The sequence below is a fragment of the Aedes aegypti genome, chromosome 2, assembly GCF_002204515.2.
Source record: "Aedes aegypti strain LVP_AGWG chromosome 2, AaegL5.0 Primary Assembly, whole genome shotgun sequence".
In the NCBI taxonomy this organism is placed as follows: Eukaryota; Metazoa; Arthropoda; class Insecta; order Diptera; family Culicidae; genus Aedes; species Aedes aegypti.
Genome location: NC_035108.1, coordinates 128,143,046 through 128,164,210, shown reverse-complemented (window position 1 = coordinate 128,164,210; position 21,165 = coordinate 128,143,046). Strand labels below are relative to the sequence as shown.

General features: G+C 37.4%; 3 protein-coding genes across 4 annotated transcripts in view; 1 reads left to right on the top strand and 2 right to left on the bottom strand.

The window, feature by feature from the left end:
- Positions 1-1,994: 1,994 nt before the first annotated feature.
- LOC5574004 (major royal jelly protein 5) lies at positions 1,995-17,477 on the top strand. Its single transcript, XM_021842318.1, has 3 exons — positions 1,995-2,706; positions 16,582-17,193; positions 17,257-17,477. Exons 1-3 carry the CDS (start codon positions 2,320-2,322, stop codon positions 17,395-17,397), a joined length of 1,140 nt encoding a protein of 379 aa, XP_021698010.1. The 5' UTR covers positions 1,995-2,319; the 3' UTR covers positions 17,398-17,477.
- Positions 17,476-21,165, bottom strand: part of LOC5574003 — a 16,222-nt gene continuing 12,532 nt past the window's right edge. For both annotated transcript variants that reach the window (XM_001661040.2, XM_021842320.1), the window contains exons 2-3: positions 17,743-17,983; positions 17,476-17,680 (exon numbers count right to left, since the gene is read on the bottom strand). In XM_001661040.2, the coding sequence (XP_001661090.1) occupies positions 17,504-17,680; positions 17,743-17,983 (418 nt within the window). In that variant the 3' untranslated portion in view covers positions 17,476-17,503. The remainder of the gene's footprint in view (positions 17,681-17,742; positions 17,984-21,165) is intronic.
- The window catches only part of LOC5574001 (mitochondrial ubiquitin ligase activator of nfkb 1-A), a 30,415-nt gene continuing 27,151 nt past the window's right edge, over positions 17,902-21,165 (bottom strand). The window contains exon 4 of the mRNA XM_021842319.1: positions 17,902-17,983. The gene's annotated coding sequence lies outside the window, so the exon portion shown is untranslated. The remainder of the gene's footprint in view (positions 17,984-21,165) is intronic.

Genomic DNA, 21,165 nt, shown 5'->3' with positions numbered 1-21,165 from the left:
TATCTTCATCAATGCAATCAATTTTTTTTATTTTGTTCACTATTTCTGTTGTAAACTTATTATTCATGGTATCAACAGCAAAAGTAATACAATTTAGCCTATATTCAACTGGAAACTAAAGTTATCTAACTTAAACAGGAAATATGTTTATTTAAAACTTCTTTCCAAATTACTTTCGAGCGCTACTGTATATCAAACTGTTATTCGTTATGTTACCCTTACGTTTCAGTCAGTAATTAATATTAAACTTTGTACTGAACTTCTGAATTCCAATTTTTTGTTCAGCCAAGGAAAACAGCCAGGAAAGCAAATTTTAAAAAAATATAGAAGGAGGTGGGGGGGGGGGGGGGTGCTTAATATGCTACGTATTTTCCAAGGGGGGGTGTCAGCATTTGTGACGAAATGCTACGAGGGGGGAGGGGGGTGTAAAAAATCAGTGAAAAAATGCTACGTCATTTATGGACGGCCCCTAACACGCATATAAGAAAAGTTTTTTATGACTTTTGAAACTTTTTTGTATTTTTGGAAATTGTTTGAAAAATTGCATTCTTATATAACCTACAAATGCCTGGGCTTCATTTAACGTGTAATATAAAAAATCGTACCTTTTATATTTTTCTACGATTAACCTATCACAAACGAAGAGCCTGGTGGTATTAAAATCATTTCAAACCTGTTTTTCCGTTAGTTACACGAAAAAAAATACGCTCCGAAAAAAAATTAAACATTTTTTTTTTTTTTTCAAAATACCGTAACAATTAAAATTTTTATTATTGTCAAAAATCAACAACTAGAAAAGGCTTCAAGAAAAAATGAAAAAAGCTAGGGATGTTCAAAAATAAAAATTATAAAAATCAAAAACCAAAATTTAAAAATTTGCGAATAAAAATAAATAAATGCCCAAAACGTGTTTAGAACAATTTTAGATAACGAAAAATAATACTTAAATCGAAAATAAAAATTTGGGTATTAGAGGGTTAATTGGCTGGCGCACTAACTGCACGGTCACGAGGCCCATTTTAAGTAATTTAGGCCATTTTAAGCCATTTTAGATCATTCTACGCCATTTTAAGCCATTTGAACCAATCGTTTTCAAGCCATTTTAGCGTTTTAAACCTGGAAAATCATAGACGAGAACAACTTTCCCGGGAAGCTCACAAGACTAACAAGAGCAACGATGGAAGGTGGGCAAAAATGTATGAAAATTTCAGGCGAACATTCCAGTTCGTTTGAATTCCGCCGGGTACCTACTGAGACAAGTTGATGGACTTTCTTGCCTGTTGTCAAATATTACACTGAGATGAGGGTTTTAACCCAACAAGAAAAAGAGAACTTTTTTGTTCGGTCCAATAAGTTAACCCGCTAATACCCAGCCCCGCCTTTCGACGGGGTACCCTTAAAAATTCTCCGTAATTTTTTGTAGCTCAAAAATCAAAATAATAACACTCATATTCAAAAGAGAAACCGAAGTTAGGCCATATAAATTCCTGAATATTGTACAGGCGGAGGAATTCATTGTTTTGTACCATTAAAATATTTCGTTCTTTATCACCAAACTAATAGCTACATATAGCTACCATTGCATGCAATTTCATTGAAAAATTGTAAAACTATTGCAAATTTTGCGTTTCATTTAAAAGGTTCAAAATCGTTTTACCTGTGAAATTCAAACCCATGACCCTTAAGCAAACTTTTGCTAAAAAGCTGCACGTTTAACGCCACGGCCATCTAGGCCCCAACAGAATAGACCCGTGAACAATTTACAAGCACTCGGATCATGCATTGTCAGTACTGGTAGTAAGAAAGTGAAGCTGGCATACAAATGTGACCATGACTATTGTAACCTTCAGTAACTTTGAACCGTGAATGTACATTTTTTGTTTTCTATTGAAAAGATTTATCACTATGAACGAAATAAATTCCGTTAGTTTTCAGTGAACAAGATTTCCTTTCATTTTTCAAATAAATTCGCTACTTACCATAGCATTCGAGCATTCAAATGCCATACTGAACTTTGCATCTTGCTGTGCGCAGATCATTGGCACAATTGGCATGAACGGTCAATGTTTAGCCCTTTCGTCATTACTTCTACGTACTGGTCAAATGTGGATAACATCTAACAACAAGATTGAGTAAGTTTGCCTAAACCTGTTGATAAAACAACTGCCACTGTTTCGAAAACAACAGAGCTTATAAAACCTTGTTGTTACCAAACCTTTTCCCAGTCGCTATACATCCGTCGGTGTATGTTTGATTCGCGTTCGCGTTGTGCGATAGTTAATTTCCCTAGTGATCGAAGACTTTTAGATACCTTACGACATGTGGTTTCGGATACTCTCCGGAAGCCTACTGGCTGCGATTTGCCTAGCCGAAATCAAACCCTGCGAGTACATGGACAGAATCTACCGAATCAACGGAAACTCGATCGACTTTCCTTGTGAATCGACAAAGAACATTTTTATCACTACCGAGCGGTACAAACCGTGCAGTATCATACCGATGCGGTTTCAAATCGACGGAGACAACGAGAGGTGTTTTGTGGTGTTAACTCGACTTCGAAGCGGAAATCCAGTGACGCTGGGAGTGATCGACCTGACCCGTCCGAGCTGCTATGCGCATATCAAACCTTACCCGTGTTGGTCTTACCAGGAAGAAGGCAACTGCAATGCGTTCCAGTCCGTGGTGGATATATTCATTGATGTTAAAGTAAGTGCAAGTGCAAATGAGCTACATGGAAACACGTGAGAGATAAACGGAGTGACCGTGTGTGCTGCAGCATTCTGTTTCGTTGAAGTTTTTTGGTACCTAACAGTTAATATTTGCGCGATCTTAAAGTTTAACTCAAATGACATGCTAGATGTTTTTAAGTTCGAGTTCCGGTACAAGCCAAGTAACAAGTAACATCACTTGGATTAGGATTTGGACATGCTGTCAACCTGAAAGTTTGTGAAGATGCTTGAAATATATCCCCAAGACAGATTTTATTATCGAAGCTCGTACCAATTTGCTCATTTTGTTGAAATAATTGAATTTTTAATAGATGTTAGAAGATTTATTCGAAAATTGCCTACATTTAGGCGTTTTCTGCAGTATTCTTGAAATTTAATTGTTCATTATTTTCGTAAATCTAGCATTGTTAAGAATTTAGCAAGCATATTCAGATTCAGGGAAATTACTTCAAGGCGTTAATCTTCATCACGTCCCCACTAGGACAGAGCCTGCTTCTCAGCTTAGTACTCTTATGAGCACTTGCACAGTTATTAACTGGAAGCTTTCTTTGCCAAAGTTGCCATTTTCGCAGTCGTATATCGTGTGGCTAGTACGATGATATGTTCAGGGAAGTCAAGGAAATTTCCATTACGAAAAGATCCTGGACTGGCCGGGAATCGAACCCAGACACCATCATCCAAGCCCCCCCCCCCCCCCCCCCCCCCAGAATTTTTGATGACAAAAAATGTGAAACAAAAACGATTTAAGATGACGCAAAATCTTCTGAAATTATGTACATGACTCTTGTTATTAACAAAAAAAAAATCGCTTCAGTAGTTACGTTATGTAATGTTGTACAACTCTATTGAGCAAACCTCGTTTACGTTACACAGCTGTTCTGACTTCGGTGAATCGTGCGATAATCGAAAGCTTAACCGTCCGGCTGTCGATCGATTGATTACTGTTAGAACTAGTTTCTTGTTGCATGCGATAAGCGCAATTTTTCGACATCTCCGTTGAGAAAAATACCGTGGTACCAAAAAGCGTCGATATCCTGGAAATTTGATTCTCAATATTCATTTTTTTTTTCTAAATTATCCAAATAATGCTGTTTCAGCATATTCACTGCATTCTGATTTATCATGTTTTTAGATGATACCCCACTCGAGGTGTCCGGAGATAATGATTTCACTTAAGAGAATTCACTAAAAAATCCATACATTAACATCAAGTTGTATGATGTCAGAAGATAAATAATTGAAAAAACAGACAACTTTGGGCAACTTTTCATCAGATTAATGGCTAAAAACAATGTAAAAAATCGGCCATAGTGTTATTCCAGCAATAAATTCTTTCTTTGATTTTGATTCAATGTTTTAATTATTTGGCATGAATAAATTTATTGCTTAAACTATATTTTTTCAAGAAAACTTATTATTTCATAAATTATTTGATTTATTTCCAACCGATTTGTAGCATTTTTTTTTTGCAAATAACTTTTCGATATTATTCATAGATTTTTAGTATTATCAAATTCCTCAAGGAATATTGAAGGGTGGCTTCAGAACTTTTCCAAATCTCATGGAAATTAGTTAAATAATATTGTGGGACTTGTTCATACCTTCAAAGCGAATATCTCCTGGTGCGAGGAAACGTTTGTTGAACAATACCTAGTTATAAACCAACAACAATGATCATGCATTTTTGATATTCACATCGATTGCCTAATACTATTCTTATAGATAATAATTAAAGCCTAAAAGTTAATATTCGTAAGCTTATACTACATCTATTCGTGCCTAAAGTTGAATTAGTGACAAGACACAAACGAATTTATTGAAATAGTATGGTTCGTTATACATGCAATAGTGAAATCAATGAATTAAAACTATGATCTTATGTATTCTTAACTTTAGGATACAAGGGAGGACATACAAAGCTACACTTTAAAACTTAAGTTGACTACTCATTCGTGTACACAGGAAATTGAGTTGAAAGTACGATAAAATTGTTGTAATAACCATAGTTAAAAGAACTTCAATTGATATAGTGATCCAGACCAATTAACCGACAAGTCGTGATACAATCTTGAGATCCAAGGGTCAGCTAAAAATGTAAGTCACAATTAGCTCAATTTCTCCAAACAATATTAATCAAAAGATCGTTTTAGCTTAAAGCTTACTCTTACCAAGATACTGGTATTCGGTTTGCTGTTAAGAAGTTGAAGAATCTTCCCCACAACAACAAAGTTGATTTCGGAATACATTCCCTAATTTGCCAAAAAATGTTACTTATGTCAAATCTAATGCTGGGATATTTCACTGAAAGTTCTACTAGAAATTCTTTTGTGAATTTCTTTCGATATTTTTTTTCAAAAATTTTATTGCAAATTCTTCTGCGTCGCTCACCAATGGTCCTTAATAAATGTTTCCAAAGTACATCACAAGTTGCGTCAAATTCTTCTTTGCTTTTTTTTCTAGAGATTTTGCTTCAAATCCCCGGTAGATTCATGAATTGAAAGACAATTGTTTTTAAAACATCTCTTGCCTTCGAATACCCCAGGAAAACTTTTGCTTCCAAAGTTAGCACAGCGGAAAAGGAATTTGTAGAGAAACATGTAGCAAAATAACTGGGCAGGGGGAAAGGATATTTTAGGATATTCATCTTTTCTAAAACACTTCCTTAGAAATAATTTTCCAATTATTGTTTGATTCCAAATTCCTATATTTTTTGGCGATACGAGGCCGGAATTTCTAGAGGCTTTCTGGCAGAATTCTACAAAACCAGAAGTCAAGGAAAGATAGATTTCAAGGATATTTCCTAAAGATGATTCTGATGGAATCGTAAAAAAGGTAAATTATAGGAGTTTTGAAAAATTTCAGTATTCTTAAACGTATGGTTCCTAATTTCTGAAAATTCATCAGGAATTCCTCAACAAATTTTCAAAGTAATGCACAATACATCTTTGGTAATGTTCTTAAAAAATACCGGCAATATTTCCGCGTTTAACTTCTACTGTACTACAAAATAATAGATTGTAGACTATTCAAGTTAGTTTGTTTGATATTTGTAGAGGTAAGAAAAAATACTTTTTTCCTACATCAATATGTTCACAATATAGTATCATGACGCTTCGGTGTTCATACAAAATATTATCTAAGATTTTGATTTTATTTTACTTTCAGTAAAACTTCTATGCGTTTTAACACCTATATTTTTTTATTATAAAAGACGATTATGAATTTTACGACACGAATGTAGTAAATTTTTCCGAATTAAATGTCAGCTGCAATTATTAAAAAAAAATACCTACAAAGTTCTTTCAAACCTTTTTTGTATGTGTTTCTCTAGATATCTGATATGGAGTGATTCGTAAAGGAATTTGCAAAGCAATTCCTAAAAGTATTGAGATATTCAGAAAGTAGTTTTTGAACCAAAATATGAAGAGCAGATAAATGTTAAATGTTATTTATGAAAGAATCATGAGATCGCCAATAAAAAATGGAATTATTTCTAGAACCTAAAATAATACTTGATGGAATTTCTGGAGATTTTTTGAGAAGTGCTTGAATGAACTGCATAATTTTAGTAAATCGATGAAAAATTTATTCTAAGATATTCTTTTGGAGGAATTTCTTTTGGGAATTTCGTTAGTGCGGTTTGAAGAAAAAAAATGTTTGGAAAATATTTGGATGAATCTCTGGTATTTTGTTCGGGAGAATCTTAGGGCAACAACAATTTAATTCTCTAAGACATCCCTGAACAAATTACTCGGGAAATCTTTGAGTATTTTCGTGGAAGAGTTTTTAAACGAACAGTTCAACAGTTTCCGCTAGAAACTTTATTAGAATGTTAGAACTTTTTATACATTTCATAAATAAGCAAAGAAAATAAAACAAAAATGCCGAGGAAGTTGAGGGATGTTGCTCCTTGATTTTAGAGAAATATAAAAAATGCAGGTAGATCTGCGTTAATGATAGATTGGCTTTTCAGTCTTGACAAAATTAAAAAAAAAACTGTTATTTTATTTTGTCCAACGTTTCTCAATTGAATTATTTTTGATTGCTCATGACATTTTTGTGGAATATTACGAGGAATATTTAGGAACACGCAGAAGATTTTTTTGCGGGAAGTCTGGATAATTTTTGTTGTGATTTTTTTCAGATAGTACTGTAGAGCTTCAAAAGCGAACTGTTCTGAGGAATTCGAGGAATGAACACTTGCTTGGTGATCTTGAAGATATTTTTGGTGATTTTTCCGTGCTATTTTTTTGGAGAAATACTCAGTAATTGATTAAAATCCTAAACAAATTATTATCGAGCAACTGGAGGACACTTTAAAATAACAGTTTATATATAATAAGTACGTAGAGGACCTTCCAGGAGAAATGATGAATTTCTATTGCATTTTCTGGACGAATTCTTTAAGAGATTGTTTAAGCTGATTATAGAACGAAGCCACACCTCAAATTTTCAAGAGCCCAAGACTTGATAACCAAACAGCTCTCCGCGTTGAAAATCTGGTCACAACCAGCAAGCAAGCAATTTGATTGGTTTTCATCGCGAACTGTTGTCAGATAATCTCGTCTTGTTCAATTTAAAATTCAAAGTTTGGCTTCGTTTTATACTCATTTTAAGCAATTCGATACAGATTCTTCGAGATTTTTTCTGGTGAGATCAGAAAGTCTGGGAATGATTTTCAGTGGAAAGTCCAGGACTAACTTCGTGAAAACTGGTAAAAGAGTTCTTGATGAAAGCACTGAAAATTATGAAAATAATTCATAAAGAAATTTCCGTAGGAATTCTAAGAAGAATCTCTTCAAAGAACATGATTGAATACTTGAAAAAAATCGTGGAAGAATCACAAAGGACATTCCTTGTGATTTTTTAGTTAGAAGTCTTGAAGGATTACAAAAAGAATGAATTTGTATATTTTAATACTGATGTGCCGCGAAATGAGGCAAAATCACAAATTATTAAAATCAATACAAATCTGTTAAAAATACGAAATTTGTGATAATCTGTAAATTGGAGATGAACCAGCCGTGGGCTGAAAGTCTCCCTAATAGAGATAATACTAATAATACATCTGTAAAACAGGTATATGCTAGGCCCCCCTAGGCCCCCTCCAGAAAAAAATCCTAGCTACGCCAATGAGCGTTGATATAGCTCGGAAGATTCTATTGATGCCCTACAGAGCGTTAAGATGCACCTAATCTACAGAAATAAGGTTAAATTATTCCAGGGCGTTAATACAGTATGGACATTTCGATTGATGTTCTAAATGATGCTCCTGATCTCTATGTGTGGAATAAAGATCAATTATTTCAGAGCGTCGATACAGTTTGATTGAATGATATCATACAGGGCGTTTATATACATCTAATCTACGTGGAATAATGTCAAATTATTCCAGGGCATTAATAAAGCTTGAAGTTTTCAACTGATGTCATGTAGAGCATTAAGATGCATCGGATTCACACAGAAAAAAGTAAAATTACTCCAGGGCGTCGATACAATTTAATTGAATGATGTCCTGCAGGGCATTAAGATTCATATAACCAACGTGGAATAAGGTCAAATTACTCCAGGGAGTTAATAAGGCTTAGAGTTTTTCAATGGATGCCCTATATGGCGGTAATATGCATCGGATCTACACAGGAAATAGTCAAAATACTGCAGGGCGTCATTAACAACATGAATAGGTTGATCTTGCTGGTTATGTCGAATGTGACACAAATACAGTGAAAGCAGCACTTATTACGAAAAATGATTAAAAAAATCATAACTTTTTGCTAGCGAACCTATCGTGGTTAGAGGTATTCAATTGACATTTTTCTTTCCGACATTCGTTGCTCGCGTTGTGAATGGTTTAGCGCTGCCGAATATCAACGAAAACGTAACGTGTCGACTACCATGATTGCTTACAAAACTGATCTCACCATCAGTTTTTTTTTAAATCATGTCTTGGAATCTGTGAAATTGATACCGTAATCCGGAGTTATATTGATCGGACTAACTCATCTCGTAAACAGTTCGAATCAACATTTATTGATGGAACCTTTTTAAAGGGGCCGTCCATAAATGACGTAGCATTTTTTCACTGATTTTTTACACCCCCCTCCCCCCTCGTAGCATTTCGTCACAAATGCTGACACCCCCCCTTGGAAAATACGTAGCATATTAAGCACCCCCCCCCACCTCCTTCTATATTTTTTTAAAATTTGCTTTCCTGGCTGTTTTCCTTGGCTGAACAAAAAATTGGAATTCAGAAGTTCAGTACAAAGTTTAATATTAATTACTGACTGAAACGTAAGGGTAACATAACGAATAACAGTTTGATATACAGTAGCGCTCGAAAGTAATTTGGAAAGAAGTTTTAAATAAACATATTTCCTGTTTAAGTTAGATAACTTTAGTTTCCAGTTGAATATAGGCTAAATTGTATTACTTTTGCTGTTGATACCATGAATAATAAGTTTACAACAGAAATAGTGAACAAAATAAAAAAAAAATTGATTGCATTGATGAAGATAACAGTAACGAGTAAGGTTACAATATATTTTATAATAAATTGAACAGAAATTCCGTTATATTAGAGGATTGTTTTTTTTTTTATTATTATTCGTTGTTAAGAAATAGATTTCTATGAAAATGATCAACAATATATATTAATTTAAAATGTATCTTCGTCATTATTATCCGAATTCAAATCCATTTTGCAATCAGTGGCCAGATATAGAAAAGATTACACTTGTAATATTTGAAATGTTTAGAAAATTTTAGCGATTATTATACACATTATTCATTTCCATATTTTTTCAGCTGATTTTCATTATCGTTCATCATACTGAAATAATCTCACACAACCTATAATGAAATAATACAAATAATTTTCCTTCAAGTTACCGAGTCATTAAGAAAATTGAATGATATGACAATTTCGATAACACTTGAATCTGTTGTCCTCATTACTATTCAAGCTATTCCATCAAGAGCAATGATATATCAACACTAATCGATGAGTTGATTGGGTAGAGGTCTCCTGCAACATTGAATGCATAAACCTCGGAATAAATATATTGTTTTAATGTAATATTTGCCAAAAAGAGCATATTATCTTGAAGCAATAAAGCCCCAACCGAATATATGAATAAAACTAAAATGGTTGATAATAAATCTTCGAGCTGTTTAGTAGAATACCTATAAGAAGATGAAAAAACCGAATTTAGTACTATACCATTTAATTCCACTAGAGTTTGTATCCTTTGACAGATACGCGTATTTCGACCTAAACTGTAAGGCCGTCTTCAGTGTCGTGTACTAGACTCGTACACGACACTGAAGACGGCCTTACAGTTGAGGTCGAAATACGCGTATCTGTCAAAGGATACAAACTCTGGTGGAATTAAATGGTATAGTACTAAATTCGGTTTTTTCATCTACTTAAAATGGTTGACTTCATGTCTTGTTAAAATATGGGAAAACAATATTCTCCAAGTCGATAAAGCATTGATTTTTAACTTATTTATTGAACTTTTTGTTCTGTTTATTTATAAACTAGTTGTCCCGGCAAACTTCGTCTTGCCATCAAGTAGGCTGTTGGAAAACGTCAAGAAATCTCCCATACAAAATGACACCTTAGTCTTCTCCCGTTTTCCCCATTATTCCGGAGACTTTCTTGAACTTTTTCCTCGCACGAACACGTCGCATCCCTCGTGGAGGGCAACAGTGAAAAACTTGCGTCAATCCGTTGACCCGTTCTCGAGCCATTTCGTGACATACAAACACCATTTATTTTTATTTATATAGATTTATTAATTTAGACACGAATATAATATAATATTCACATAATTATTTAAAGCTTAAAAAAAACTGTTTGATTGCATTTATCAAGAAAATCTAAAATTTCATTGATTTTTTCCGATGTTGTCATATGAATGTTTGGAAGCCGAATCATCATTTTATAACCCAAGTTTATAAGTCAAACAAAAAAAGGAGCTTAATAAAAAATATTGTATTCCATTTTTTCAGCGCCTCTCTTTTTACCAACAGGATTCAAAATGCTACGTCCACTAGCTAGGACCCCTCCCTCCCCCTCGTCACACATCGTCACAAATTCGGGAAGCCCCCCCTCCCCCCTAAAAAGCTACGTCATTTATGGACGACCCCAAAGCATGAATGGTGCTTCTTTCTCTTTCTTATATTCATGAGATAATCAAAATTAGAATTTTTTGCAAAACTTGCGCTTTGCCAACTTTTTGAAACAATGATTTCTATCATTATAGATGACGCTACCGAAGATGTATGTCTCACATTAGTTCTGCAAACGATATTAGCAGGGAAAGTGCGATTGTTACTAGAAATGGCCAAAAGCGCCGAAAACGATTCCGTTGTCAAAACTTTCATAAGTACACTACCCGTCATAAATACGGACTCACTGAAATAAGTATTGCAACACTCAGCTGAATAATGAATCACCCCCAAAAAGTTTAGCATCACCTCAAAACAGGTTAATTCACATTGCTATATCTCGAGATCCTTACGACTTGCAAAGAAGCGATCTTCAGCAAAGTTGTTCAGGGGATCAAGGACATCCGGAAAGCGAACAGTTTAGTTCGCGATTTTGCCGCTAGGTGGCGCTAGTGAGCATGCAAAATTGAGCATTTCAAACTAGTTCTAGCTTGTGATCCATAAGAGATAGAAAGTTCGGGTCTTTGGTAAAGTTACTCAGGGGTTCAAGGACATCCGGAAAGCGAACAGTTTAGTTCGCGATTTTGCCGCTAGGTGGCGCTAGTGAGCATGTAAAATTGAGCATTTTGAACTAGTTCTAGCTTGTGATCCATAAGAGATAGAAAGTTCGGGTCTTCGGCAAAGTTGCTCAGGGGTTCAAGGACATCCGGAAAGCGAACAGTTTAGTTCGCGATTTTGCCGCTAGGTGGCGCTAGTGAGCAAGCAAAATTGAGCATTTCAAACTAGTTCTAGCTTGTGATCCATAAGAGATAGAAAGTTCGGGTCTTTGGTAAAGTTACTCAGGGGTTCAAGGACATCCGGAAAGCGAACAGTTTAGTTCGCGATTTTGCCGCTAGGTGGCGCTAGTGAGCATGTAAAATTGAGCATTTTGAACTAGTTCTAGCTTGTGATCCATAAGAGATAGAAAGTTCGGGTCTTCGGCAAAGTTGCTCAGGGGTTCAAGGACATCCGGAAAGTGAACAGTGTAGTTCGCGATTTGCCGCTAGGTGGCGCTAGTGAGCATGTAAAATTGAGCATTTTAAACTAGTTCTAGCTTGTGATCCATAAGAGATAGAAGGTTCGAGTCTTCTTTGAAGTTGTTAAGAAGACCAAGTACATCCGGAAGACAAACAGTTAGGTTGTAGATTTCCCCGCTAGGTGGAGCTAGTGAGCATGCAGAATTGAGCATTTTAAACTAGTTTTTAAACTATCTTTCGATCCACATGAGATAGAAAGTTCGAGTCTTCGGCAAAGTTGTTCAGAAAGTCAAGGACTTCCGGAAGACAGATAGTTTGGTTCGAGATTTTGCCGCTAGGTGGCGCTATTGAGCATGTAAAACTGAGCATTTTGAGCTAGTTCTAGCTTGCGATCCACAAGAGATAGAAAGTTCGAGTCTACGGTAAGTAAAGAATAGAAATAAAGTAAAGGACATCCAAATATCAAATATTTTGATTCCTTATTTTGCCACTAGGTTGCACTAGTACGCATATTTAACTAAATATATGAAACAAATTCTATCTTTCGAGCCAGATGAGATAGAAAGTTTCAGTCTACGGCAAAGTTGTTCGGATAATCAAGGGCATCCAGGAAACAGTTTACTCTAGATGGATGACTGTACCTTAACATTATAAATTTGATAAGATAGAATATTCTGGAAATGTTCAGAAATCCTTTGACATTTGGAAGTTGAAGTGATAAGGGATGGAATCATATTAAATTAAAGTGATTCATGTCTGATCAAATGTATATTCAAGTGTATCAAATCTGATTCATATTCTAGTGATTCTGGTATGACTTACTTCATGTGCGAGTGACTCAGTCAGGACTCATATTTATCATATTCAAATTATTCAAGTCAGAATCTCTTCATGGTTCAAGTTTGATTGACTTCATATCCAAGTGATTGATGTCTTATTCACTTTATATTCATGTCTTTCGGGTTTGATTCACTCTATATTCAAGAGACATGCTCACTAGCGCCACCTAGCGGAAAAATCGCGAACTAAACTGTTTCCTTTCCGGATGTCCTTGAACCCCTGAGCAACTTTGCCGAAGACCCGAACTTTCTATCTCTTATGGATCACAAGCTAGAACTAGTTTGAAATGCTCAATTTTGCATGCTCACTAGCGCCACCTAGCGGCAAAATCGCGAACTAAACTGTTCGCTTTCCGGATGTCCTTGAACCCCTGAGTAACTTTACTGAAGACCCGAACTTTCTATCTCTTATGGATCACAAGCTAGCACTAGTTTGAAATGCTCAATTTTGCATGCTCACTAGCGCCACCTAGCGGCAAAATCGCGAACTAAACTGTTCGCTTTCCGGATGTCCTTGATCCCCTGAACAACTTTGCTAAAGATCGCTTCTTTGCAAGTCGTAAGGATCTCGAGATATAACAATGTGAAATTACCTGTTTTGAGGTGATGCTAAACTTTTCAGGGTGATTCAATATTCAGCTGAGTGTTGCAATACTTATTTTAGTGAGTCCGTATTTATGACGGGTAGTGTATGTTCAATTTGGCAATATTAACAAATTACTATAAATAATGTAGAATTCCCTAAGGAAATTGCCTACTGTTAGGCGTACTCCACGGTTCAATGTGTTTTCAATTTAGAAGTAATTCAAAAAATGAATGACTTGAAAGAGTTTGACCTATATATTCGGCTTCAGAGGTCATGTTTTAAGTAAGTAATGACATTTTCAATACTACCAAACGTTATTTACATGGGTGATCAATTGTACTTATTCTGCGCGGCGTGTTAGTCGAGAAGAGTCGCTCTCACCGCGAGTGACGTGAGACGACTAATGTTAAGGTGAAGCATCTCGGAGTTCAAAGATGGCCGTCACAATGGCCGACTTGTGACCCTACTTACGTTTTCAAAGACACAAAACTGGAGAAATAATAGACATACGTTCCTGATCTTCTTATTTTAAGCTTTCTGCTAGTGCAAAAAGTCAAAATAAAAAGTACACTGTTGTTGGATGCTTTCTTCGCGAGATTAGTGTCTTTGAAGTTTTAGTGTAATCTGAGATGTAAGATTCCAAACTGTTTCACCTTGATCAAATGGAAGCAAGTCGACAATTGTCACATCATTCGATTCGTCTCACCTCACGCGCCGCGCAGAATAAGCACAAATGTTACCCCATATCTGCAGAACCAAAAAAATCACTTAAAACATAATTCAAACATGTTTAAATCTGTCAAAAAAAAATGGTATATGATCATGAGGTTATGCTTGAATATTTAAGATATGTCAAAAATAACTGATCAATCAAACATTTCATTTATTTAGTTAACATCTAGACAGATAACACTGAATCAACAATTTCACGTCATAATACTCGGTTCGTGGCCGCATCTCTCCATCCTCGGTTCTGCCCCACGCTCGCCAAATCGATACGCACTTGATCCGCCCACCTAGCTCACTGCGCTCCACGTCTTCTAGCACCAACCAGATCCGAAGCGAACTACATCTTTGCAGAGTGGCTGTCCGGCATTGTTGCAACATGCCCTGCCCATCGTATCCTTCCACCTTTGGCCACCTTCTGGATACTAGGTTCGCCGTAGAGTTGGGCGAGCTTGTGGTTCATCCTGCGCAGCCACACACCGTTTTCCTGCACATTGCTTAAGATCGTCTTAAGCACCCGACGTTCGAAGACTCCAAATGCTTGCAGGTCCTCCTCGAGCATCGTCTACGTTTCATGCCCGTAGAGGACTACCGGCCTTATGAGCGTTTTATACATGGTACATTTGGTGCAGGTGTGAATCTTTTTTTACCGCAGCTTTTTGTGGAGGCCATAGTAGGCCCGACTTCCACTGATGATGCGCCTCCGTATTTCACGGCCAACGTAATTGTCATCCGTCAGCAATGATCGAAGGTAGATGAACTAGTCGACCTCGAATGTATCCCCGTCTATCGTAACACTGCTACCTAGACGAGCCCTGTCGCGCTCCACCAGCTAGCATGTACTTTGTCTTGGCCGCATTCACCACCAATCCAACCTTTGCTGCCTCGCTTTACCGACAATGTCCATATCATCCGCGAAGCAAACAAACTGACTGGATCTCGTAAAAATCGTACCCCGGCTGTTGAGCCCGGCTCTCCGCATAACACTTACTAGCGCAATATTGAACACAAGGCACGAGAGTCCACCACCTTGTCGTAGTACCCGGCGGGATCCAACCGAACAGAAGTGTTCGCCTGAAGCCTTCACACTGTTTTGCACACCTTCCATCGTCGCTCTTATTAGTCTCGTGAGTTTCCCGGGAAAGCTGTTCTCGTCCATGATTTTCCATAGCTTTACGCGGTCAATACTGCCGCCTTGAAATCGATGAAAAGGTGATACGTTGGAACCTGATATTCACGACATTTTTTGAGGATTTGCCTTACGGTAAAGATCTGGTCCGTTGTCGATAGAATCTGCCTACATTCCTCTTCGAACCAATCGTTCCGTCGACTCCGTCCGACGTATCCGACGTTGCTCTCAGCTTCACCGTCGATGGCTGCTTCCACTGTTCTCCAGCAATCCTCAAGAGGGGCTTCATCCAGCTCATCCTCTTCCAGTAATGCAGCCTCAAGATGCTGTGCGTATGCAGCTGCGACATTCGGTTGCTTAAACCGCTCTAGATCATACCGGGGCGGCCGTCGGTACCGTACGTTGTTAACGACGGCAAGTTTTAGGCGCAGTTTGACCATCACCAGATAGTACTCGTTGATTATTCGTTGCTTGATTTTTTTTACGGCTGGCTTGCAGGGCCTGACACCAACCCCCTAGATTTCCGGAGGACCATTCCCCCTAAATGTGCGGAGGACCATAGTGCACAGTTTAGCTTAGAGTCCTTCTCTGGCACTCGGACGATGATCAGCCGCCCTTGACATGAGGTACAGACACTGCTGTGAGCCGTTCCTAACATGGAGTACAGACGCTCAAGGTTTGCAGAAGCAAAAGCGAACCCCTCCTTCCCTGTCAGCATACAACCAGAGTTCCCACCGGGATTGGCTAGCCGATCTTCCATAAGGTTACTTGTACCCCGGCCAGTACAGCGAGGAGGTAAGGATAGGAGTTGCTGGGCAAGAGGCTAAAGACCGCACAGAAAGGTCTATTCTATTCATTCAGGTACGCGAGGTACCAATGGCACTGATCAATGTTACCCCGAATTGCGGTATCCGGAATTCTATGTGAATCCTGTCAGAATCCAACCTAGGAAAGTATGAGCCTAGGATTTCATGAAAATTATGTTCCAGATTCAATTTTTATCATGTCACGGATTATGCTAAAAATTCTTTTAGAATCCTGTCCATGAATCATAATCATCATACTCATAAAATTCATGTCAATAATTCTCTGAGAAGTCTGTCCAAGAAGTTGTAAGAAATCTAATTTATTTTTTAAACAATCTAATTCAGTATTTTGTTTCGATGTATCCCACGATTATGTGTAACTTAGATGTTCGATTTGAATGACCAAGTTGGTCTTTTCGTTACAACCTTTTGTTGAAACTTGATAGTTGTTAAATTAAAAAAAAAGTCTATGAGATAAATTGCTAGCCAATCCGAATAAAATGAAATACCTGGTTTTCACACTGTGAACCTTTAAGTGAACTAATACAAGAGTTGTTTGTTTTTATTATTTCACACAGAAAAAGATGTGGGCCCTCGACTCAGGCATTTGCAACTCTTTGGAGCAACCCATAAAACGCTGCACAGCAAAGGTGATAGCGTTTGACCTGGAAACAGATAAAACAGTGAAAACGGTGGATCTAAGCGACATTCTGAAGCCACACTCCAGACCACAGTACCTTGTGACGGATTATTCGCCCAATGGATTCCCGTACGTCTACATTAGCGACGCTGAAGGTGCCATCATCGTACTGGACATCCACCACAACAAGATGTACCGAGTAGTGCTACCACGTGCCATTTCTGCTGGCTGTGGCGAATCGGATGTCCTATATTTGCTACTGGTACGAAGACCCAAAAACCAAAACATGGTCATATTCTCGTATCTGTGCGGTAACAAGGTCTACGGTATCAAATCGGAATTTCTGCGCACGGGACGAGGCTCGAGTGCTATCGTGGAGCTCGGTAGCAAGACTAAGCATTCCGTTTTGCTCGGGACGGACGGAAGCAACGGTGTTATTTTGAGGTATAGAAGCGAAAGCGAACTCTACAAATGGAACACTGATCAACCGTACAAGGAGTGTAACTTCGAATTGGTTCAACTTGCGGAGGAGTGTCGCTTGAGCACGCATGTAAGATAAACGTTTGAAAAGTTGCAAAATCACATGTGTTAATTGCAAAAATCTCTTTTCTAGGTCGCCCCTGGAGGAAAAGATGCTCTGATGTACTCATTGTCATCCAATGTGGCCGATTACTTAAATCACACCTGTGGCGCAGGAGGTGCTTCAGCTCGACTCAAATATATAAGTAAAGAATGTGAAGATGATTGTTATTAAAATAATAATTGAAACCTAGTAATTAACATAGTGTAAGAAAATCAAACTACTCAGATCTACTAAATAAAAACTAAAAAATATGTTCATATGTTTTTTATTATTTCACTTATATTTGCTTCATTTTGGTCACTTCTTCAACGAAACGCTGCCGCTGTGCTTCACCTGTGTAATTTCCAATCATTTTATTCACATACTCCTGTTGGTACCGTACTATGAACTTTTGACATTGTTGTAATGTCGCTCCCACGTAGAGCGTGCGATACCGTACAGTTTCCGTGTCAGCCTAAAATAAAACGCTTATATCAAATCTCTTTCAACCCGCAATCATTCAAATTCAAATCTTACCACCGTCAGCAATGGCAGAATACTCGTTACGAATCGATGCGGACCATGCCGGGTTTGTATGATGCAGAGGCGGGTCTTTTCGTTGAAATAAATCACGTGCAATCGTAAGGTGCTCGCCAGTCCAAACTCACCGTAGTACTTTTCGATTTTTTCCCGCAAAAATTTAGTTAGGTTGTTCGAGGTTAACGTGAAGGCATCCGTGTCCGATCGATTGTTGCACATGAACTGAATCAAAATGTATCTGCGAGATAGACAGTTGGGATTTAATTAATGAAATAGTAGAAGTAGGGAAATTCGGGGCATAATGGACACATCAAGCAAATTCTTGTTTTAAGACCATACAATGACATTTTTCCAAATTACTTCCGGCTAGTTTTCAAGTTTGATATCAGTACGACGTGCTACATTCATTCATGGTAATAGAAATCATATCATATGCCAGAAAAGTGATACAAAAAATGAGGTCCAAAACAAGGCTAGTAAAAAGGTATCGGGGCAAAATAAACACTTGCATGAAATTTAATGATTCAAAAATATGTAATGTCTGTCAGTCGTTCCGATGTGTAAAAGGGCTCTCCCTCTATCATAAAAGCTATAAAGAACCTTTCTAGGGTTATTTTGCTCAAAAATGAGATTCTCCCGCCGTCTTGCTAATATATGCCAATTTGAAGCTTGGAAAACCTAAAGTCAAATTTTAAAGGACATTAGGGTCCTAAAGGCATGTCTCAATTTTAATGCCAAACGCTTAAGTTTAGGCCAAAAACACATGTTTACTCAATTTTTTAATGTTTTTCTTTTGTTTAAGTCCAAAAAACATTTTTTTTTTAGATTTTGTAACACTCCTTGGCTTTAACTCAAATTTTGGGTGTATTTTGCTTTCCGTGTCCCTTCCGAAATGTCAGATAGGGGATCGTTCAAATATTACGTAACGCATCAGGGGGAGGGAGGGGGTCTTACATAGTGTTACGGTCCATACAAAAAATTAAAATTTTCCAAACAAAAGTTGTTACGTGGGGGAGGGAGGGGGTCTAAAATCAATAAATTTTGCGATACGTAATATATGAATGAACCCTAGGAACAACCCCAGTGTTAAAACTAAAAGCCCTGTGTTTTTTTTGTCGATTGAGTGAACGTCAAACATGATCAAAGTGTCAAGGTTCATTTATGGACACAATTTTTAAATTAAAGTTCGAACATGACATACCCGTTATTTGAGCGGGAAAATTTTCTAAAATAGTTGCAGTAACATGCTCTTTCGTGTCATTAAATAAAAACAAGATTTCATTAAACATTTTAGGACCCAATTGAAGGAAAACATAAACTTTTTTACCTTCAAACATTTCAAATGCAATACAGATTTCATGCAGTGTATGCACTTTTGTTGAAGTATGCATATTCTCAGAGATTGAGGGGGTGTTCATTATGCCCCTATTCCCCCTACAAGACAAGAGTGCAGGTGCACTGCCACTGCAGAAGAAGGGTGAAATATAGAGAGTTTACTTATATGGTTTCACATCATGTGTTTCTCACAGTGCATTCTTTACTGTTTCGTCTTTCACGTCTCTATGGATACTAGACTGATGCAAGTTTGGTAATTATCATTCTCCCACATTTTAAGATAATTCAAGCGTGTGCTATAATAAGGGCGCAAGTCGCATGATTGATTCCTCTTCATCGACCTTCTCTTCTGCGAATAAAGATGACAAGATGCAAGTTTGTTAGCATTTTTCACCTCAGGATGCAAAATTGTTTCGCTGTCAAGCGGTCTGGAGTGAAAAATGCTAACAAAGTTGTATCTGGTCACTTTTATTCACAGAAGAGAGGGTCGATAAAGATAAATCGATCATGCGACTTACGCCCTTATAACTAAGGACTGTTCATTTTATACACTCAAAATAATCCAAACGTCATTGTTACGTGAAAACATACGTGATTTTTTTCCATCGCACTTTTCACGTAGCTCTTACGTTAATCATAGGTAGCCCAGAATGAACGCATGAGCTTTTGGACTTCGTCCATTCCACCGTCGCTAAACGTAAGAGCTACGTGGATTTTCCGGTAGCCTTTACGAAGCGTTTCAATAGGACCTAGATGGTTTTGCATTAAATTTAACTGTAATAAAGACCAATCTTATTTCTAACTAGTGGTCCCGGCAAACTTCGTCTTGCCATCAAGTAGGCTGTTGAAAAACACTATGCAAATCCCGTGCAGAAAATGTCAGATTAGTTTACTCCCGTTTTCCCCACTATACCGAAGACTTTCTTAATTTTTTCATCGCACAAACACGTCGGAGCCCTGGACGAATTCAACAGTGAAAGAATCATGTAAGTCCAATCACCCGTTCTCAAGTTATTTCGTGACATACAAACATCATTCCATTTTTATTTATATAGATAGGCTTTGGAAGAAAACTAATTCCCAATTGGAAAAAGTAAACAAACTTAAAAGATTGTGATATTTTTATTGTCAATCTGAGCATTTTGATTCCTGTTCGTTTCCCCAATGTTGTAAGTTTGGTCTGTCTTGTTGTCGCCTTCGCGTGCTATAATTGATAGAGGTTATAAATCACGTATAAAATATGAAGTAATGCACGGATTCTTCGGTATTCAAAGCATATTTACCTTGAAATCAATCTTACACAGGGTTTAAAGCAGCAGCAGCTTCTGAAGTTCTTCTAAAATCATGCGGGCGCCATCTTAGGATTTGAGCTCAACACCGAATGTACGTACACTATGCAGATGTCAAAATGAACTCAGGCACCTACGTGAATTCCACGTAAGCGCGATAGGTAACCTCAGAAAACATTACCGAGTCACTATTTGATGGTTATGAATGGTTTAGTGATCTTTATCTTAGTCAGGTGAAGTGGAGGTAAAATGAATTTGGAATGATCTACGTGATTTTTCACGTAGCAATGACGTTTGGATTTTTTTGAGTGTAAAGTGGACACCTTCATCTTCTTCTTCTTGGCATTATGTCCTCACTGGGACAGAGACTGCTTCTCAGCTTAGTGTTCTTACAAGCACTTACAGAGCTTTCTTTGCCAAAGTTGCCATTTTCGCATTCGTATATCATGTGGCAGGTACGATGATACTCTATGCCTAGAGAAGTCAAGGAAATTTCCTTTACGAAAAGATCCTGGACCGACCGGGATTCGAACCCAGACACCTTCAGCATGGCTTTGCTTTGTAGCCGCGGACTCTAACCACTCGGCTAAGGAAGGCCCCCGAGTTTACCCGAATAAGAAATATTTTAAAAAAGATATCGAGTTATGGAGATAAATTTACCTCACACGTGGCATAAAGATATCGAGTTATAGAAATATCGACTTATGGAGAGCACGATGTATGGAAATATGAAAGGACCGTAAAATCCATCAAGTTATAGAGTATATCGAGTTATGTCGACTGTAGATTATGATTT